The 23,484-nt window shown below is 38.2% G+C and overlaps 1 protein-coding gene across 4 annotated transcripts in view; it reads right to left on the bottom strand.

The window, feature by feature from the left end:
• MTHFD2L (methylenetetrahydrofolate dehydrogenase (NADP+ dependent) 2 like) overlaps positions 1 to 23,484 on the bottom strand; it is a 108,689-nt gene that overhangs the window by 65,036 nt on the left and 20,169 nt on the right. For all 4 annotated transcript variants that reach the window (XM_036336290.1, XM_036336263.1, XM_036336282.1 and 1 more), the window contains 2 exons: positions 14,140 to 14,292; positions 12,353 to 12,460 (listed from right to left, as the gene is read on the bottom strand). In XM_036336290.1, the coding sequence (XP_036192183.1) occupies positions 12,353 to 12,460; positions 14,140 to 14,292 (261 nt within the window). The remainder of the gene's footprint in view (positions 1 to 12,352; positions 12,461 to 14,139; positions 14,293 to 23,484) is intronic.

The raw sequence follows: 23,484 nt of genomic DNA, 5'->3' as shown, positions 1-23,484 counted from the left end.
AGGTAGAAGGAAAACCAAGTGCAAACACATTGACACACAAGCAGGTATGACATATTCTAGAAATGCAAAAGGCAGTACTGGCTGCGGGTCAGAGATGGAGGGTGAGAGTGGTAGGAAATGAGGAAGAAGATGAAGCCCAGATTTGATCATGGAAGGGCTCTGGAATGAAACAGGAAGCTCTGGGCTCATTCCAATCTTCTGAGCACTCATCATCAACCTTGAGAGCATTAGAATCTTCTGTTTTTTAAAAAATACTAATGTTCAAGTCCAACTTGTAAATATTATGATTTAACTGTTCTGTGTCGGGTTCAGGGAGCTATATTTTTTTTAAAAGCCCCCAGATGATCCCAGTAGGGAGCAGGAGCTGAGAAACACTGGTTTAGAAGTTGGGAAAAGAAAAATGACCCAGACACAGAGAATGAGAAGAAATGTCTAGTGAAATAAGAGGAATTCATGCCAGAGTTAGCTTTAATCTGTTAGCTTTTTTAATAAAAAAAAAATAGCTCTATAAAATTTTGCCATTTAATTAAATTTTAAAGCATGTTATACATATTATTCAGTCCATTACATAGTTTCCTGATTAAAAGGACCCTCAGGAGAAATTACTCTTCGGTCTTAATATCAGAATATGTTTTATTTATCCTGAGCATGTGTTTATATTTAATCTTAAAGACACTTTATTGAGTAACTAGTTATTTTTTTTTTCCTGCTAAAAAGCTCTCGGGATAAAATTACTGATCCAATCATATAGCAAGCATAATTTATATTTAATTAAATAAATTCGCTAAATATATATTCAGCACCAGTATATAAAAAGCAATGTGATTTGCACTAAGAACATACCTGTGAAGATTTAATGATATGTCCAGTTTTAGCAGTAGCCATATTCTTGGCTCCATTTCAGTCCCAGCTTTCCTTTAAATTTTTCTTCCCTATTTCTCATTGGCATTGTGTTTTAGATATTACTATGGCCCACCTTAAATACTTTTTAGAATAAGTGCACCATAGCAGCGAATATGTATTGAGTACTTACTATGTGTAAATACTAAGATCTTTAAAGATATTAGCTCATTTAATTCTCCCAAGACCCTCGTATATCCTTATCAAACAGGAAAATGCAGAAGCAGAATGTGACCTCTGGCAATGTGACCAGAGAACTTGTGCTCCTTCATACCAGGCTTTCATGCCCCAGGCGCCAATCTTCACCACTCTGGACTGCAACTGTGGTGTGAGCAACTTGGCAGTTATACATGAAAGTAGGAGTTTTAAAGTCTTATGTTTTTAGGATCATTCTCTTCGATTAATAGGAATGAAATGTATTGGTATCCAAATGAATAAATTCCCCAGGTGACCAAATGCTCATGGTACCAAATTGCCAGGTCAGGGTTGAGGGCAGTACTCATGATTATGAAACAGATTTTAGCTACAAAAAAAAAAAAAATCAACTAAATTTTAAAGCAATCCGACCCCCCTGAAGCCTAGACAAAATGAACCAGCCAGCTCAGCCATGCGACAGGGGGCAAGTGAGAGCATGAGCCAAAGTATTGCTCTTCCTTTTCTAGTTGTTCTGACTAAAAGGTGTGTGTATGGGGTCTGTTTGTTAAAGTTTTATTTAATTCTTGCATTTATTTCCTGCTTTTCAAGATTAACTGATGAAAATAAACTCAGGAATCTTACTAGAATGTCTGATTCTGTAAACATGCTTATAAGGTCATAGACTAAAGCTAAATACTACTAAGCATTCCCAAGGCTCTTGCATTTGAGAGCGAGAAAATGCAGACATCTTAAAGAACTCTCTGCTGTTACTGCCCTCTCAGTCATCCTTCCTCTGGGGCATACTAGTACAAACACAGCAAATATAAAACTTTGGGGAAAAAAAACAAATACTTCCAGGGTCCAATACTAAATATTATTATTCTCTCAGAGATGCAGTCCTTCCTATATTACCATAGCAAAGCCTCTGGGAACGACCACAGCCAAGTTAAGTTTGGTTCTGTTTAATACAGATTTCTCAAACCAATTTGACAAATTCCTCTCCTCTTTTTAAAAATTAAAACCTATTTAAGATCTTGTGGTATGTCAGTGTTCTTAATAATACAACTTAGAAATAGCTGTATTAAACCTTTTATGATATCCTTGGCCTACAATTAAGGTAAATTACTCATTCATTTATTGCACAGACTTTTTAGACAGTTAGGTGCTGAAGATAAAATGGGAAGAAACACAGATCTGGTCTTCGCTCTTGTGTAATTAATTGTCCAGTGAGCGTGGTGAACATTAATCAAATAATGACACAAATAAGTGACAATTACAAACTGATAAATGTTGTAAAGAAAAGTTCTTCAGTATGGCTATAGTGGTGTGTGGGTGGGGTGGGAGGGATGATCAGAGAAGCCTGCTAATGGAAGTTCCACCTGAGCTGAGAAATAATGGGTGAGTAGGAGGGAACAATGATTATTTGGGATGCGGAAGGATGATGTAGGTAAGAGGTTAAATCAGAACTGTGATGAGGGGAGGAGAAAATGAAAGCAATTCTGGGAAGTCCTGAGAATCTACAGAAAAATTTACACGGGGAAACAGAAAAAGACCTTAGGTGAAAGAAGAGCAACAAACTATAAGAATAATAAAACAGAAGAAACTTCAGAGATATTTACTTATCAAAGAAAATGGGGCCTACACTATTTTTTTTTAGCATTTAGTAACATAAAATAACACTGTTTGGCATTAACTAAAAATTTTAAGTCATCAGATCATCATTTATAATTATGGCATGAGTTATTTTTTTTGTAGAGAGTACATATTTTTCTTCTAGATTTTAGATATTTTTAATAACTTCAAGTAGGAGATTTTTTATTTTTGCTTGTGAGGTAAGTAATGAAAATTAGTAACAGAAGTTAAATAATAAAAATACAACAGTAACAGAAGGTAGACAAAAAAGGGGGCTAACCTTCATATATAACTATAATTAGAAATTGTTCATCCCTTCCTTCAACTAAGCTTTTTATTATAGAAAACTAGAGGCCTGGTGCGTGAAAATTTGTGCACTGGAGGGGGGAATCCCTCATCCCGTCATGCCCCCTCTCACAGTCCAGGAGCCCTCAGGGGATGTCCTACTGATGGCTCAGGCCCACTCCTCTGTGGGAGGTGACTGGGCTGATCAGGGGAAGGTGCCACCTTCATCACCCCACTGCTGCTGCCACTGCAGGCCGCAGTGGCTGCTAGGCCTGAGCCCTGGGCCTCACAGCCGCTGGGGCTCACGGCTGCCTGAGCCCATAGCTGCCTGAGCCCACAGCTTCCTGAGCCCACGGCTTCCATGAGCCCCGGGCCTCACAGCCACTGTGGCTTTGTCCAGATGGATGTCCAGAAGATGTCCATCCTAATTAGCATATTACCCTTTTATTAGTATAGATTCTACTCCTTTGCAGCACTTTGCACAATTACAATGATTAATCATTCATAGCTACTTGTTTAATGGCTGTCTTTCCTAATAGATTATAAGCCTAAGAGGACAGGGCAATATTTGACTTAGTCACCATAATATGCCCCGTGCTTAGTCACCAAGAAATCAGTCCATCTGTAAGAATACAGCATTATATGTCAGCAGCTCGAGGAAAAACAAGTTAGTATAAACAAAATGATAGACTCTAGATGTTTTACTGGAAAACACTGTGACCTCTTTCAATGAATGCCGTCAGCAACCACTTGCCCTCCCTTCCCAGTGTCCTGACATCTCCTCTCCCATTCCTGATGGTGATGAGGCACCCTCCGCCCCTGTGAGCTGATTCTTGGGGAAAGGGAATTTTAAGTAATACTTCTACATAAATGCCTATAATTTTAGAATATTAAGAAATTTGTGTGTGGTAAGTACCTAGCTTCTCTCCCTCCTTGCTTCTATACAGGAATTTTTTTCAATAAATGACAATATTTTATTTTAAAACCCTTGCCTGTGGTCATATTTTCTATAATGCTGGTACAGTAGTTGGCACATAGGAGGAACTAAATAAAATTTTATTAACTGACTAGTTATTATATTATTACATACCAAGTCCTGTGCTAAATTTCAGAGATACAAAAAAAGAATTGAGAATTTCACATTTCCCATGTGTGTAAGAAAGGGGAACAGATAAATAACTAATATACAACAGGTCTAGTATTGTGTCTACAGCATAGACAATGTGCAAAACTTAGAAGATTTGGGCCACATGTTGAAAGATGGTGAGACGTGAGAAGAAAGCTGGTGCGTAATGGGAACTGGCATGCAATGGAGTGTGCGATAGCAAAGAGGCATGGAAGAGATAATGTGTTTGGGAAACAATGTGTAGTTCTTTGGGGCTTCTGCATAAGGTACCAGAGAGAAAATAACAGGAGGAATGGCTGAAAAGGTAGGCTGGAGCAGACCACAATAGCCTTATAAGTGGTGCCTCCAACAATTAGGCATACAGATTTTAGAAAAAGGATGGTTTGTGCTGGCAATATAATAAATGCCTCCGAGGCCATGGCAAAAAAGAAAATGAAAGGGAAAGAGAAAGATTTGGACTTCACTGTACATTTTAAATACTGTTTAATGCTAGTTTCAACAGTGTAATAGTCTCCATTGTTTGATGTGAGAATACATTTTTTCCAAGTATCGTGTTTTTCACATCCTATCTGGCTGAATTCCGGAGATGTTGAAATGGGACAGTACTCTTACTGTGCAGCTCAGAAAAGGAGACTTGAACAAGTATTTGTATTTTTCTACTGCTTTCCACTATGCAAACTCAAAGCTACAATTCAGTAAAGTCTAATCAACATAGAAGCATCACAAAACATAATATCCTAGATTCTCATCATGAGAATTTCTAACTTAGCATCATGGGATGGGGGGGAGCAGAGAAAAATGCCTGCCAACCTCCCTGCCCCAGTTTGACAATGGTTCATTCCACAGAGGCAGCATCCCACTCCACTGCCAAGGCTAAGAGTCTCAGTAGTGATCGCTCTGCGTGACCTCTGCATTTCTAGGTGATCCTATTTGGCTCCTCTCTTTGAAACCCTAGAGTGCCCGGCCTCACCTGGCACTGAACGGACCTTAATCACACTTACAACACACAGCATGTGGCACTGCCTTGAACATCCACCCCTGTCTTGCTACCTGAAGGCACCTCCTGTAGGTCGGAGATAATGCTCTTGGCTGGCAAAACTGTTCATTTTCCCATCTGGAGCCAATTTTCAAAAAGAAAAGGCATTCTACTAGCAAAATATCTTGAGGTTTTCCATTGGCACAGGGTGCTCCTTGAATAAAAAGTACCTGATATACAGAAAGTTGCAACCGAAGGGCAGCTTGAGTGCAAAAGCTGAACAACAATGCAGAAGCAGTGTCTGAAAAAACAGTGTCCAAAGATGAACCCTGAAAATGCTGTCTACCAAGTCCAGGAAACATCACAGAGAATAAGCACCAAGTGCATGCTGCCTGAATGAAACCAATAACACCCCTGGGTCCATAGAACTGTAAGCAACAGCAATTGGTTGCTGGCCCTTTTAAAATGCTCCTTTAAAAAGTCCCAGCATCAATGCCACTCAAATGATACCACAACCTTTTAGTTAAAGGACGCACATATAACCCTCGTTGTGGCCATGCCATTTAGGGATCTATTTAGATGAGATGTCCTATATAAAAACATAAACATATGCAGGAAGAAACTTGCTAATTCTCTAAAAGAATTTGAAATAAAATCATATTCTGCATCCATTTGGTGACAGAATCATAATGTTTGGGTCATTATGGCTCTTTGTTATCTGAAGGGCAAAAAAACTGTTTTAGAGAAATTGCAGAACTCTCTCACTTCCTCACAGTAAAGTTAAAAATAAAGACTATGCTAAAGCCAATGGTATTTTGTTTTCATTCTGAAAGGAGGTTACTCCATACAAAGAAGTTAAAAGAATATATATACCGTGGTCACAATGGCACTCAAACATCCTAATAAGGAACAGGGCTCATGAGAAGAAACTCTCCATCCTCAGTCTCTTTATGTTCCCCAATTAACCAGACTCTTCCCTAAGCAACTGGAATGTTCGCTTATGGATGCCAAATTTCATTTTGTGCCACTGAATATACTTTAAATCATCCATACTTATATAACACGCCCACCACTACCCTCAAGACTATAAGCTCTTGGAGGACAGGAACTATTTCTCATCTACTCTCTATAAACTGCATAGTGGCTCCAATGCCATATTATCTGCAAAGGCTTCTGTGGTGATGTATGCTCAGCAGAAGGAATTCACCTGTAATACCCTGCTGCATCGAGTACCAGCACTACCCATTTATTTCACAATTTTAGCACATGCTTAGTCCTCTAAATATTTCAAGCCCTTGATAAATTAAAAGCAGCGATTTCTCACAAAACAGCAGGAACCCATGTCCTAAATAATCAAGAACTAAAAACTAGCCCCGAGTAGACACATATTATATCAAGCTAAATTGCAGTATGGCCATTTTTCTAGTGCAATTATCTATGGCTTTAATATACAATGAATCATTAGGGTCCCGAATTTCTTCTGGCAAATAAGTACAGTGTGAGCTGAATGCTCAACATCGTGAGTGTCATGAGAACAAGTTCTATAGATCTGAATTGGCCAAGCTAATTCTGCATTATTGCTATTAGCCAACAATGCACACGTAGTTATTACATATAATTACTGCTCTAACAGACACGGGCATTTGAAATATTAACTTTCCCACAGATTCCAAATCTTCAGTAAGCAGCTCTCAAAAATTCAGTATATTAATCATGTATGTCAGCACACTCCTGTCAAATATGCATGCGCTTAAACACCACTCATGTTACAAATTGTCCAACATAATTTTTAATATAATTTATTAGCCTTTAGATACTGTAATTATAACGGCACCTAGGTGCCACTATAATAAATGCAAATTCAATCAACTGGTTTGTAAGTAACCACTATTATAAACTAATTCCACTTTAATTCAATTTTTAACAGGCGTTCAAGTGAGAATATTTCATAACACAAAGTATAAAATGTTTATAAACTTACTATGTTTTATGACATAGGAATGTCTGATTTAAAATTAAATGAATAAAAGGTAAATTGATTTTCTTAGACAAATAATTAAAAATTAAAATATATAAAGAAATTAGCATACAATATATTGATATCTATAAGAAAAAGTATACAAAGTATGGTTTGTAGTATAATGATGTCATATTTCTTTTTTTTAAAATATATTTTATTGATTTTTTACAGAGAGAAAGTGCCGGGGTCCAACCCCAGCAGGTCCAGGGGTCCCCAAAGGTGTGGACGGAGTCGGCGAAGAAGGAAGGACACGGAGACAGTGTTCAGTTGATCAGCAGCCTAGCCAGGATCTCCAGCCAGGATCTCCAGCCAAGTTCTGGTCTGGATCTCCAGCGAAGTTCTGCTTCGGATCTCCAGCCAGGTTCTGTGTCCATGTTGTCTTGCTAGGTTCTCCAGCCAGGTTCTGTAGCCATGTTCCCTCGCTAGGTTCTCCAGCCAGGTTCAGTCACCAGGTTCTAGTCAGGTTCTCTTGCCAATTTCTGTAGTCAGGTTCAGTCCAAGATCTTTTGCCAAGTTCTCTCCAGCGAAGTTCTTCTGTCTCTAGAGAACGTTCTGTGTAGGTTCTGTGCCTAGGTTCCGTCTCTCTCCGTTCTGTCTTCTTACATCTGTATTTATACCAGTTGATTCCAATCCTATCAATCTCTATTTCAAAGGTTAGGGCGTTTCTTATCTCCATTCCAGGGAGTAAAGATTATGTAGCTCAAGCATCATTGTTCATAGTTAAAGTGATTAATTACCCGCCTGGCACTTAGTTAAGAGGTTTTATTCCCTCCCTAACTTCAGGGGAAAATCCCTACCTGGGGAAACAACCTTTCTCAGAGACCTTGGTTAAAACACATAGTGCCAAGAAGGTGAGCAAACATATTAAGAACAGTATGCCATATATGCCAGGTCCCTTGAAACAGCAAGCATGGACCGGCTCCCGGCAAATTCCCCCTTTTTTATTTTTTAAAAGCGGGCATTAAAAAGAAAACCCCGAAATGCTCTCTTGTATCCATTTTAAGAGTAGGATTGGCGCTTTCCGCTATTACCTGAGTCCTGATCTATCACCCCAGGGAGAGCTTGCCAATTCTGCACTTTCCCGGGGTGGAAAGGCTGCAGTGGGGTTAAGGATAAGGCTCCTTGGGCCTACCTTCTCCCATGCCTTTACATTTACCTTTCCTTCCTCAGAAAAGCATGGACATACTTCTTGTGTAAAACGTTCTGTCTGACTGGGAGTAACCTTAATTCCTCTGCTAGCAAGCATATGTGTTAAAAGATCAATCAGAGTCTTCTTTCTTTGGACTCAGTATGGCACATCTTCTCAATCTAAGTTCTGTACTATCCACCTTCTTACCCTACTTATCCTCTATAGGGGGGTCTGTAGTACCCTGGTGGAGTCCTATCTGTCCCGAGTGTGGGGGTTCTCAACGGGGGGGGGGGGGGGGGGGGCTTACCTAGGGGAATCCTGTTCCAGGGGTTCCCAAAGGTGTGGACTGAGTCGGCGAAGACTATCCACCCTCTTCCTACGGTGGAGTCCTATCCATCCCGAGAGTGGGGCTTACCTAGGGGTCCCTGTTCGGGCGCCATATGCTGGGGTCCAACCCCAGCAGGCCCAGGGGTCCCCAAAGGTGTAGACGGAGTCGGCGAAGAAGGAATGACACGGAGGCAGCATTCAGTTGATCAGCAGCCTAGCCAGGATCTCCAGCCAGGTTCTGTGTCCATGTTCTCTTGCTAGGTTCTCCAGCTAGGTTCTCCAGCCAAGTTCTGGTCTGGATCTCCAGAGAGGTTCTGCTTTGGATCTCCAGCCAGGTTCTGTAGCCATGTTCCCTCACTAGGTTCTCCAGCCAGGTTCTGTCCAGGTTCTCCAGCCAGGTTCAGTCACCAGGTTCTAGTTAGGTTCTCTTGCCAATTTCTGTAGTCAGGTTCAGTCCAGGATCTTTTGCCATGTTCTCTCCAGCGAAGTTCTTCTGTCTCTAGTTCTGTGTAGGTTCTGTCTTCTGAGTTCTGTGTTCTAAGTTCTGTGTCTTGCTGTCTTACTACATCTGTATTTATACCAGTTGATTCAATCCTACCAATCTCTATTACAAAGGTTAGGGCGTTTCTTATCTCCATTCCAGGGAGTAAAGATTATGTAGCTTAAGCATCATTGTTCATAGTTAAAGTGATTAATTACCCGCCTGGCACTTAGTTAAGAGGTTTTATTCCCTCCCTAACTTCAGGGGAAAATCCCTACCTGGGGAAACAACCTTTCTCAGAGACCTTGGTTAAAACACATAGTGCCAAGAAGGTGAGCAAACATATTAAGAACAGTATGCCATATATGCCAGGTCCCTTGAAACAGCAAGCATGGACCGGCTCCCGGCAAGAAAGGGAGAGAGATAGAGAGTTAGAAACATCGATGAGAGAGAAACATCGATCAGCTGCCTCCTGCACATCTCCCACTGGGGATGTGCCCACAACCCAGGTACATGCCCTTGACCGAAATCGAACCTGGGACCCTTCAGTCCGCAGGCCGACGCTCTATCCACTGAGCCAAACCGGTTTCGGCGTGTCATATTTCTAATAAAATACTTTATATGCTTTATAAATTCCCATTCTACATTTATGAAATTATTATAACAAAGACTAGATTTGACCTAAAATAAAGCAAACATAAAACTTGACAGAGAAAAAACATTTTCAAATGAAGGTGAAAAATACATTATTAACCTTGGATCATGTTACTCTAAATTTTATGATTAGTATGGCCACAGATTATTAACCTGAGCATAATAATGGGCATAATCATAATAGCCACAGTTCATTTATACCAAGGGTTTATTTAACTCACTGTGTCAGGTACTGTAATTAGTGCTTTGCTTTCATATCTTATTTAATTTTCACAATAATCCAGTGAAGGATATATTAATATTATACACATTTTACAGATGAGGAAGTAGAGGCTTACACAGATTAAATGACTTGTCCAAGGACACAGGGCTTGGCAGGAGAAGGGTCTGACTCCAAGTCTATCCTCCAAAACACAGTCAGTACTCAGCTCCCAGCTCTCCCCTACCAGAGTGACCTTGGGTAAGTCACCTGAAGTCTCTAAAGCTCATTTCCTGTAGCTGCAAAATGCAAATTATATTAATATACTAGAGACCCAGTGCACAAAAATTTGTGCACTCGGGGGGGTCCCTCAGCCCAGCCTGTGTCCTCTCACAGTCTGGGACACCTCGGGCGATGTTCACCCACTGGCTTAGGCCCGCTTCCCAGGGTATCGGGCCTAAGCTGGCAGTCAGACATCTCTCTGGCAGCCCGGGAGCCCTCGGGGGATGTCCACTTGCCAGCGGGGAGCAGGCCTAAGCTGCAGTCAGACATCCTTAGTGCTGCTGAGGAGGCAGCAGAGGCTCCCACCACCACCACTATGCTGGCAGCAGTCAGCCTGGCTTGTGGCTGAGCAGAGCTCCCCCTGTGGGAGCGCACTGACCACCAGAGGGCATCTCCTGCATTGAGCATCTGCCCCCTGGTGGTCAGTGTGTGTCATAGTGACCAGTCATTCCCAGTTGTTCTTGCTGTTAGGGTCAATTTGCAAATTATCCTATTTTATTATATAGGATAGAGGCCTGGTGCATGGGTGGGGGCCAGCTGGTTTGCCCTGAAGGGTGCCCCGGATCAGGGTGGGGGTCCTGCTGGGGTGTCTGGCCAGCCTGGGTGAGGGGCTGATGGCTGTTTGCAGGCTGGTCAAGCCCCCCAGTGGGGACCCTCACCCCATGGTGGTGTGGCCAGCCTGGGTGAGGGGCTGATGGCTATTTTCAGGCTGGCCACAGCCCCTTCAGGGTGGGAGGGTCCTGTTGGGGTGCCTGGCCAGCCTGGGTGAGGGGCTGATGGCTGTTTTCAGGCTGGCCATGCCCGCGGGCTAGAAGCAAGTATCTGGGATTTATTTAACTTCTTTAATTGAAACTTTGTAGCCTTGGTCTGGCTCAAAGCCTGGGTTGCCAAGGCCCTCCTTGAGCAGGGGCCACCACCAGCTGGAATAGGTATCTGGGATTTATTTATCTTCTATAATTGAAACTCTGTAACCTTGAGCAGAGCTCAGGGCAGGCCAGGGCAGGTGGGAAGCTTGGCTTCCTCCATCACCGGGGGCAACCCAAGCCTCTGCTCACTCCAGCTCCGTAGCTGTCGCCATCTTTGCGCCAGAGTGAGGGAGTGATGGTTAATTTGCATATTACTCTTTTATTAGATAGGATGCCAGAATTGTTGAGAACTAAATAAGATAGTTTATGAGAAGGTTCTGTGCAAGTTTAAGCTATGTTAGCTATGTAATTGTTAAGTTACTGATGAGGTCAAATGAAATGTTGAAAATGAAAAAACTGCTTATTAGCTCTTGGGAAGGATTTTCCAACAATAATAGTATACCTAGGTGAACTTTCCTGGTTGTTTTACCTTGCTTAATGTAGAAACTATCACATAAAGGCAACTATGAATCAATATTTTATTATACTGAAAAAGATAGATAAGCCCCAATAGATTAAGTTAGAAGTGAATAGCAAAACTAAAATGTAACTTTGTAGACAATTATCATGAAAATTGTTCATACCACAAGATTTGGCCTTTCTTATTGAAGAGCTTTCTGCTTTTCAAAACTAAGGCTTTTTAAAGTTACCTGGTGTCACTCTCAGGCTCTAATTTACTGTGATCCACATACACATTTTGTTTCGTGGCAATATTTAAATCCTTAGAACCAGGAAGAAAAAGCAATATTTTAAAATCTTTATCATTCATCAATTTTGATAAGTAATGTATTATCATTGTGCTTACTTTTTCATAGGGCTTTGTATCTTAAAAAATTATTTCATATGCATTATGTCAAACCAGATCCTAAAACAAGTATTTGAAAATTTGAGATCAGGAAACTGAAATTATCTAAGGTTAATAATAAGAAATCTATATATCTATACATTGCTGTTGTGCATGTGTGTATGTGTGTGTGAGAGAGAGAGAGAAAGAGAGCATACAGATGTCCATCATGAGATTTTATGTAACTACTGGCTTCCCAATTTTCTTACTATCTACATCGTTAATGATCTGAAGAAAGTATATCTAGCCAAAAGAAAAAATAGAAACAAAGAGGTCACATATTTCCAGTAATTCCTTTCCTCACTTTCAATGTGCTCATGTCATTAGATGAGGAATAAAGGACACCTTCATTTGCAAAACCTACAATACACTAAGTCACAATTTCAAATATCTAGCTTTTATTAATTTAAGAAGTAAAATGTTGTAAAGGTGTATGGAATCTCAAGGTCCCACCTACCTCCTGGTCGTTCATGTTCTCCATCAGTGTGTAGAAGCATGGCAATGGGCATCCCTACATTCTTGGACCTTCCAGCCACAACCACATTTTTCCCAAATGTTTCAATTCCTTAAAACACAGAGTTTGATTTAAATAATCAACAAGAAGCAAATACACATTTGAACAGCCAACTGCAACATTCTTTAACATTTTCTAATTGAATTTGGATTATTGTATGGCTTGTCTATAATGTGTCCACATTCATTATTTATAAATATTTATTTTATACCTCTTGGATTTGTCACTTCCTCTCTGATAATGTCCTCATGAAAAAAAATCACAAATATTTTCAAGTTGCCATTAAATTGCTATTTAAATACTAAGGTTTGCATGAAGAGTTAGAAGAACTGAGACTTAAATATATTAACTGCTAATTACAAAGTAAAGTACAACAATGTCAAGTTTCATTGGCAATAACACTTTGAGCACAACTGGAACAAAATAAAGTGGGGGCGGTATTTTCCACAAAGCTCACGCACTTTACTTCACAGGAGAGCAGCACTAAACTTAGGGACTTAAGAGGTATGAAAGATAAAACTTGCAGATTTAACACTGTTTACCACTTTAGGGCATAGTTTCTCATAAGTAAAATGAAGAAGTTAGAATTAAGGGTGTTGTTTTTTCTCAAATACTAACATTATCAGAGTATAATTCTAGGATTTGCTTTCCTTTGGAAATTTTCTCTTTCGTTTGGAAAACAGTAGATTAGAAAGGAGATGCTGTCAGAAATAGAAGTGACAGTGGCAGAGCTCTCACAGGTGTACAGAGATATTTGCCTCTACACTGATTGACACCATATTGCCTTAGGGCAGTGGTCAGCAAGCTCATTAGTCAACAGAGCCAAATATCAACAGTACAATGATTGAAATTTCTTTTGAGAGCCAAATTTTTTAAACTTAAACTATATAGGCAGGTACATTGCTATTAACTTAATTAGGGTACTCCTAAGGCTTAGGAAGAGCCACACTCAAGGGGCCAAAGAGCCGCATGTGGCTCGCAAGCCGCAGTTTGCCGACCATGGCCTTAGGGGTCAGTTAATGTAGGGCAGCGGTTCTCAACCTGTGAGTCGCCACGCCTTTGGGGGTCAAACGACCCTTTCACAGGGGTCGCCTAAGACCATCGAAAAACACATATATAATTACATATTTCTTTTGTGATTAATCACTATGCTTTAATTATGTTCAATTAGTAACAATGAAAATACATCCTGCATATCAGATATTTACATTACGATTCATAACAATAGCAAAATTACAGTTAAGAAGTAGCAATGAAAATAATTTTATGGTTGGGGGTCACCACAACATGAAGAACTGTATTAAAGGGTCGCGGCATTAGGAAGGTTGAGAACCACTGATGTAGGGGTCAATTTACAAATGGCATTTAGAGCACAATTCAAGGGTAAATGTTTGTAATAAAAACCTAGGTCATTACAGATGATTCAAATATATTCAGCACATTCTGTTTTTAAAGGTAGGGAAAAATATAATACATTTTAGAAAATGTACATCAAAATACATTGTTTTTAGATTAAAAGTAGGGAGGCAAGCCTACTATTAAAAAATTCCCTACAAGATGCAAGAGCGGTTACCTGTAAGCCCAGGATATCTTATTTTGGATTATTCCTTGCCTTACAGAACTTTATATCTTTCTACAGAATCAGTGGGATTGAAGGGGTTCCATCAAGGCAATGCACAAGTTCTCGGTTTGGCTCTTAGCACCCACGTCCTGAAGCACAAATTACCAACCTGTTCTTTTGATTATTTCCCAAACAGCACTGGCAGTGGCAGGTATGAGAGAATGCTGATCAAGGCACAGTCTTCCAATATTGATAATATGAAATCCATCTACATCTTTTTCAGGGGCAATTCCATTGCATACTGTTCGCTCATCTACATGATCTGAAAAGTAAATAAAATTGGTCTAATTTTACAATTGTTTTTTTATTTGGAGGTATGGAACATGAAATGTGAGGACCTACAAGCAGATCACTTATAAATCATTATTCTTTTCTTTTTCTTAACACAAAAATAGTAAGACAAAATGCTCTTGACCAATGGCTGCATTTAACTGCTGTAAGAGAACAGACAAGTACAGGGCCAAAGTGGCTGGCCTGGTGTACGGGAAAAGTCTATAAAATAAAACAATACCAATGAGATCTGGGGACACCCAGATGATAAGTCTTTGCCTCAATAAGCTTGCATATTTAAATTTATGTTTTATTATATTTTCACAAATAGGCTTTCATTAAATATTTCTAGCATTACAAATTAAAAGGGCTTGGTTAGTGTTAAAAATAGTCATTAGTGCCAAGCTTCATCCCAAATGACATAAAAAAGAAAATATTAAACACACATGCACATGCCATTTCCCTGAAGCACTAGCACACTGAAATCCAAAATATCATGGTTTCCTATGTGAAAGGAAAAGAACATAACTTGGGTAATGGATGAACTCATCAAATGAGATATGAGGTCAAATTAATGCTTCGATTCATTGATATATTGCTACCTATTCGCTCATCACAAATGGAAATAGTTTTTCTCCTCTGCTCTCCCACAGAGCTGCTATAAAAAGTTCTCAGTACATTAGTTCATTTCGTTGATCACATTAGCTATTTGTATCTCTCACTCATGAGTGTGAGTGTTTTAGGGCACAACCTTGTCATATTAAACTGATCCACCCATTGCCTTTTCCATCTCAGCTGATGACAGTTCCCACCTTTTGTACAACTTGCTGAAAAAACCTGGCATCATTCTGAACACCTCCCTATCTTTCATATACAACATCCAATAAACTGGAAAATCTGTTGGCTCTTCCTTCGTAACATACCGAGCATGTCACTGCTCTCACTGTGTCCATTGATACTGCTTTGGTTTGAGAGGCCATTATCTCTCCTGTGAATTCTAGTAACAGCCTCCTAATTAATTCCCTGTTTCTATTCTTGCATCCATACAATCTATTCACAAAATAGCAGACGTTATAGTTTTGAAAGGCATGTCAGCTCACACCACTCTCCTCAAAACCCTGCCCTTTTTACTGTTCTTCTAACAGGGATGGGAAACCTTTTTTCTGCCAGGGGCCATTTGAATATTTATAACATCATTCATAGGCCATACAAAATTATCATCTTAAAAATTAGCCTGTTATATTTGGTTAAACATTTAATTAACTCATCCTCAATGCCTAGGCAGGGTCAGACCAAATGATTTCGAGGGCCTTCTGTGGCCCGCAGGTTGGACGTTCCCCACCCCTGATCTAACATATCAGGTTTTTCCTGTCTTGATTAGCTCTCCTCTGTCTGCCTGAATCCTTTAAAAAAAAACAATAAAAAACTGTCACTTTGGTTAATTTCTCACTTCTTTCAAATCTTCGCTTAAATTCCACATTCCTTATAAAAGCTATTCTGACCACATTATTTAAAAACATAAGTTCCATGTTTGATAATGTTGAAGTCATTTACACTGGACCAAACTTCTCACAAAGAAATAATTGTAAACATTAGAAAAATTATATTAAAAAGCAACTATCTGAAAACACTGGAGAGTCACTAGAAGTAGACAGATTTGGAAGAGAGTGGACATCTGAAAGAAAAAAACTGTACTGAAAGAGTTTCCCATTTTGGAGGCTTTTCCAGATCAGCTGGAATTTGGATAGAAATGTGTAGTCTTGCTTGCATAAGGAATCCAAGGACACAGTTTGGGGCTACTATGTCAGTTGGAAATTGAAGGGATATCACCCAGGAAAGAAGAGAGTGACACAGGAGAGATTCAAATTGTCTACAAACTCTGCCCGAATCTCTGACTGACCCCTGGACAACACGCCTGGGAGGCAAACTGCAAGAAGCCCACCTAAGAATAAGAGAACTAAACAGACCGCAGTTATGGCCCGCCAAAAGAAAAGAAAAGCTTGAAGTCCCCAATATGATAGACATTTACAAAAAGTTTACAGGGACATTATATTTAATAAAATACTGAATCTCTTCCCTAAGATTGGAAGTAAGTAAGGGTACCCACTCCCACCATTTCTATTCAATGTTTTATTGGAGATCCCAGGTGGTGATTAGATAAGGAGGCGGAGGAAGGCCTAAAGATCAGAAATGAAGTAAAACCCTAGTCACAGATGGCATGGTTGTTTATGCACAATATCCTAAATATCCTATATAATGAAAGGCTAATATGCAAATCGACCAAACGGTGGAATGACTGGTCACTATGACACACACTGACCACCAGGGGGCAGATGCTCAAAACAGGAGCTGCCCCCTGGTGGTCAGTGCGCTCCCACAGGGGAAGTGCCACTCAGCCAGAAGCCAGGCTCACGGCTGGTGAGCACAGCGGCAATGGAGGGAGACTCTCCTGCCTCCACGGCAGCAGTAAGAATGTTTGACTGCTGGTTTAGGCCCTCTCCCCATGAAGAGCAGGCCTAAGCCATCAGTTGAATATCCCCTGAGGGCTCCTAGTTTGCAACAGGGCACAGGCTGAGCTGAGGGATCCCCCAAGTGCACAAATTTTGTACACTGGGCCTCTAGTTTACAAATAAAAAATAAAAGAATAAAATGAATTTAACAAGATCACAGAATACAAAGTCAACATACAAATAAATCAATTGTATTTTTTATACAAACAGCAACTACTAGAAAATTAAATTCTAAAAATTCTATTTATAATAGTGTTCAAATCATAAAACATGTAGAAGTAAATTTTAAAGTATGGAAGATAACTTCTATAATGAAAACTACAAAACATCACAGGATGTCAATTCTCCCAAATTGATCTTTAGATTCAATGTAATCTCTATCATAATCCTATGAGGGTTTTTTGGTAGAAGCTGACAAACTGATTCTAAAATTTATATGGCTATGCAAAGAACTAAAAATATCCAAAGCAATCTCAAAAATTAGGAAAGTCTCTCAGTTGAAAGTATCTAGTTACATGAGAGTTTGTATTTTTCAAAATTTACAGGTAAGTACATTTAAGATTTATTCATTTTAGTGCATGTAAATTTCACATGTAAATGTAAATAGTGTAAATAATAATATGCACACTTATGTTTAGGGGTACATTCAGTGTTCTTATCTTTAAATGCTTCAAAAATAAGATGGACTGATAGATGGATAAATGTGATGTGTTAATAATTAGAATATAGGTTGGGGGCATGTGGTGTTCACTGTACCATTCTTTTAACTTTTCTGAATGTTTGAAATTTGTCATAATAAAATATTGAGGGGAAAACAAAAATACAACCTGTTCCCCAATATCTCGATCTTCTTTACCATGCTCCATTTCTTTTTTCCCCCACAGCATATCAACTTTTAATAACTATAATTACTTGCTGTGTTTATTTTCTATTGGCTGTCTCTCCTGCTACTTCACAAGGGAAGACATTTTCAACTTTTTTGTCACTGGTGTATTCCTACCACAAAGAATAATATCTAGCCCGGCTGGGAGAGCCCATGGTTTGAGTGTTGACCTATGAACCAAGAGGTCACTGGTTCGATTCTGATAGAACACATTCCTGGGTTGCAGCCTGGCTCCCCAGTAGGGGGTGTGCAGGAGGCAGCTGTTCGATGTTTCTCTCTCATCGATGTTTCTAACTCTCTATCCCTCTCCCTTCCTCTCTATAAAAATCAATAAAATATATTTTTAAAAATAATAATAAATAAATAATATTTAAGTTACACCCTATAGGTTCTACATGAAGGTTCAAGACAGGAAATATTTACCAGGTGCTTACCACTTGCACAATATAATTTGAGTTGTTTCATCATCAAGGAGTGAGGGGATGAAAAAAGAATGTGGAGTGACTGCCATCTCACTGTACTTCTACATCCCCAAATTCGAGAATAGAGTAGAGCCTGGAGGCAGAGTGGGAGGTATGGCTCTCCACCCTTCCTTACCCTCTTTCTCGTATAAGGCCATAGAAACTGCAACAACATCCCAGGCAGGCTTACTTCACAGGCTATAAAAACTGATTCATGGAGTGGGAACCTACATATCATGCAAAAGTTACTACCTCTGCCCTGCATGTATCTCTTAAGTGACCTGAAAAGTACACAGGGATCCAAAAATAGCCTTATTCTTCAGAAGGAGTATTGAAGACACCTTGGTTTGTTAAGTCCTCAGTTTCCTAGGCACTACACTAAGTGACTCCTATCAAATATATAGTACAGCACTCGAAGCAGTGCATATTCTATAGAAGAAAACACATAGGTAGGTGAGTATGTCTATTCTAAGGAGCTTCTTTTACACACAAGGAAAAAGAAGAGATGCTGTGTTTGGGGGATCTTGTTTGCAAACATCTCGAGGACAGCTAGTCCAAATTTTTTTCCAACTACCACTTTCCCCTAGTGCTTAGCACAGAGTTGTATATAGATTGAACTCTAAGTAAATAGTTGTTGAATTGGTAAATGAATGAAGAGGGTCACAAAGAAATCATATAAATGTATATTTTAAAAGACTTTCTACCAAAAAAAAAAAAAATCCAGAAGTTTAAAGGTCTTTTGATTTTGATAAATTCTTGACCCAAGATGAATACACTAGAAACAATATGAGAATATCATGATAAAAGAAAAAAGGTGAAAAAGAAAAGAAGTAACCTCTGTAGTTCAAGAATTCCAAATTTTAAATATACTTTGAGAAGTATATCATCTCAAGTTTTATGATACTAGAGGCCTGGTGCACAAAATTCATGCACTCAGGGGGTCCCTCAGCCTAGCCTGGAGCCCTCGGCGAATGTCCGACTGATGGCTTAGGCCCGCTCTCCCGCCACCGCCGCTGCAGGAGTCTCCCGCCACCGCTGCTGCGCTCCCCAGCTATGAGCCCAGCTCAGGGCTTCTGGCTGAGCAGTGCTCCCACTGTGGGAACACACTGACCACCAGGGGGCAGCTCCTGTGTTGAGTGTCACCTGGTGGTCAGTGCACATCATAGCAACCAGTCGTTCTGCCATTTGGTCAATTTGCATATTAGCCTTTTATTATATAGGATAACCTGTTTGTGATAGCAAGTACTCAGAAAGATGTAATTATATAGATTTGAGTGACTAAAAACACTCTTGAGATGGATTTCACCTGGGTCTGAGTGGAAAGAGACATAAGTGGGTACAGAGACCTGCCAATCTCACTAATATGTCAATTATATCTCAGTAATTTACTCAGCTTCTAGTATAAACCATTAACATTTTTTAAAATCACTACTTTCTCAACATTGCCATCATGTGGTTAACTATTCCACATGCAGGAGATTCACCTTGCATTTTTGTCCCCTTGCCCATACATTCTTTGATAAAAATGTTACCTAAGAATTTCTTTTTAACTGAATGAATGGTATTGTGAGGATGGCTTTGTTTCTATGTGAATACTCAAATTTTGTCTGAAAGGATTTGGAATAAAATATTCTTTTCAAAATCTGGCCTTTTTCTTTGAACAAACTTCAAATGCATAAAATGGTTGAATCATAATTTATGGCTTGAGACAAAATCTCAATTTTGATCTAAGCACAATCCAATTACAAAACATATAAATAGCTATTTTTCATAATGTAGGCATATGCAAATCCACCACCCCAAACAAAGTTATGGCTTTAACAGTCATCTATACCTAACCATACAATCCGCCCATTAACCCATCTCCTTTCTTACTCCAACCTGATGTAAAGTGTATCCTGAATCCTGTGTGTAGCATTCCCATGTCTTCCTTTTCATATAGTTTTATTGCATTTATTTGTTTTCCAGAAATTCAGCAAATTTACCATCTAAGTGTTCTTATCTATCTATGGCTCCCATAATTTCTCTTTCAACTAAGTAGATATTGATTGTGACTCTGAATTTGATTCTCTCTCTCCATATTTTTGAGTGGTGGTTTTCCCTGCAACCTCAGTTCTTTCATGGGTCAAGAAAAAAAATTAATTCTTAATTTTATCGACTTTTCTTTGTTGTTAGGACAAGAGGATTTATGTTAATCTGGCTAGGAGTGGTCTTTGTTTAATTGGGTTGTTTTTATTTTCACTAAATTACTGATTTTTGAGAGCTCTTTGTATATTCTGTATGTACATGTTATCAAAATATGCTTTGCAAATATACTCCTCCAGTCTGTGTCTTATCTTTTCATTCTTTTAATAGTATCTTTTGAAGAGCATAGTTTTCTATTTCAGTGAAGTCTAATTTATCAAGTTTTCCTTTCATATCCACATAAAATCCAATTGTTCCAGCACCACAAGTTGAAAGCATGTTATTTATCTTTCTACTTTTGTCAAAAATCAGTTGTCGATATAAGTGTGGTTCTATTTCTGGGCTTTCAATCTTGTTGCATTGATCTGTTTTTCTAACTTGGTTGGAATACCACATGGCCTTGATTACGCAGCTTTATAATCAGTCTTAAAATTAGGCAGTATTAATATTCCAACTATGTCACTCATTTTTAAAGTTATTTTGACTATTCTAAGTACTTTACATTTCCATATAAATTTTATAATTTGTCAATTTCTACAAAAATAGTATATTAGAATTTTAATTAGGACTCTCTTGAATCTACAAATCAATTTGAGGATAACTGACCCCTTAACAATATTTAGTCTTCCAATCCATGACTATAGTATATTAACATGTGGGTTATTTAAAGTGTATTGTATATTTTTCATTTAATTCCATTGTGTTGAGAAAACATACTTTAGGTACCATGAACCTTTTAAACAATGTAAAGCTTTATGACCTAGAAAATGCTATATCTTGATAAAGGTTCTATGTGAACTTAGAAAAAGTGTGTACTTCGTTCTTTATTAGAAGGCTGTTCTATAAATGTCAATTAGGTCAAATTGGATGAAACTGTACTTCAAATCTCTATCTTTACTGATTTTTTGTACACGTGTTCTTTCAATTATTGAGAGAGAAGTACTGAAATCTATTATTATAATTTTTAGTTAGTCTTCCTTTTAATTCTATTAATTTTTATTGAATTTACTTTGAAGCTTTCTTCTTGGATATATAAATAATTTAAATTGCCATTTCTTTTTAATAAACAATTCCGTTATTACTCTGAAGTGACCTTATTTCTCCCTGGTAATATTCATCACTCTGGAATATACTTTATCCAGTATTAACATAATCACTTCACTTTCTTTTGATTAGTGTTAGCATAATATGTATTTTCCATCATTTTGCTTTTAACCTCTTTGTGTCTTTATACTTGAAGTGTGTGTGTTATAGGCAGCATATAGTTGGGTCTTGCTTTTTATTCAATCTGATAAAGTCTGATATTTGAGTTATTTACAACATTTTATTTTATTTAACCAAATCTATCAACTGTTATATGCTTTCATTATTGTCATTTCCTTTTTTTCTTCCCCCTTTAGAATAATTAAATGTTTTTAATAATTCCATTCTATCTCCTTTGTTGACTTAGTAGCTATAAATCTACCTCATTTCTTTGCTTTCTATCCAAATGAGTCCATGGAAACTGCTTGTACATTGTTTAATCCTTATGCAAACTTGTCTTCCAACATCAGAATTATAATCCTAATTTGAATTTTTTTTTACTTAATATATTTCCACAATTGTAAAAATTAATCTCAGATTTCTAAATCATGAAATAATTTGAATTCAGATTATTAACCAAATGATTGGAGGTGTAACTGAATAGAATTGTTTCATTTGTTCATTTACTCATTGGTTCATTATAACAATCCTATCAGACTTGTACAGGAGAGGCTATCTCAACCCACTTCCACATAGCCCCCTACCAAAATGACTAATGTATTCCACAGCTTCTGTAAAACATGCAGGCTGATGTCCAGGACTTGCCAAAAGGATATCAGAGAGTAGTTAATAAACTATTCCTGCTCCTACCGGTTGAATTTCATGATAATCAAGAAATAATTGTGCATTTACCTCAATCTGGTTTTGCCAATTATTTTGCAGTAAATTATGTAATTTAATTTTAAAATGATATAACCAAATAATAATGGACTGTGAAAACAGTTATATTTATGAAAATTAAGCTGAATGTTCTGGAAAGACTCAAGAAGTAAAAAGAATTAGTAATAATTTAGATAAAAACAAGACAACTATGAAATTAGGGAGATATTTTCTAAATCTAGACAAAATTTCTCTCACCTTCACCTCCAACTGAAAATTATAGCCAATAAATCATAGGTATTATTAATGCTATAAGATGATACAAAATTCTAATCAGTAGGTTCCAAAGAGTCTTGGACCACACCAAAAAATTGATGAGTAAATGAGTTATTTAAAAGTTTTATGTTATAATACAATGTTCAAGCCAAATATGCATTGTTTTTATGATTTTCCTTTTTAATCAACTTTCTGTATTAACCAACAAAGTATATGATCTAAATGAGTTATATAGTTTCAATCCTCTTTTTACAAAGAGAAAAAAAGTGAGTCATAAGTTAAATAACAATCAGAAGGTCAGATTATAAACTCAGACTGCAAATATCCAAAGCTGAATGGTATCTTCTGCTGGCAACAACATACCACTCAGTATACGATTACTAACATAAGACATAGGCCACTTCAGGATGAATAGTCTATTTAATATTTATAGTCTTTATAATTATATTTATAGTTTTTACTCTTGCTATTATCATTTTTTACCCTTACCAGAAACAAATTATGTATAATGATAGAAATATCATTACTGAGCAGGATAAAGCCATAACAATATAGGTTACAGGGCTGGAGAGCAAGTAGAACAGGCGGAAGATCACTGAGGTAATTCTAGAGGAGATGGTAGTTACATGCACTAGGAACCTGAATGTGAATGTTTGAAACACATGCTTGCAATGTTCAGAGTCAGCATATGTAGGTCAATAAAGGTGAAAACAGCAGGCTCTGGAATCAGACTGCCTGAATTTGGGTCCTGGCTCTACCTTTGACTATCAAGTAACATTGGACAATTCATTTAACCTCTGTTTCCTCATCTGTGAAATGAAGACGATAACTCCTCGGCATAAGGCTGTTTTAAAGATTAAATAAAATAAACTGCATAAAAGAGTGTCTGCAACATAGTAAGCACAGATTATTCACCAGATAGCATAAGGTTCTCAACCTTCCTAATGCCGCGACCTTTTAATATAGTT

The sequence above is a fragment of the Myotis myotis genome, unplaced genomic scaffold (genome assembly GCF_014108235.1).
Source record: "Myotis myotis isolate mMyoMyo1 unplaced genomic scaffold, mMyoMyo1.p scaffold_m19_p_1, whole genome shotgun sequence".
Lineage (NCBI taxonomy): Eukaryota > Metazoa > Chordata > Mammalia > Chiroptera > Vespertilionidae > Myotis > Myotis myotis.
Note: the sequence above shows the minus strand (reverse complement) of the source record. Positions and strands in the feature narration are given on the sequence as shown.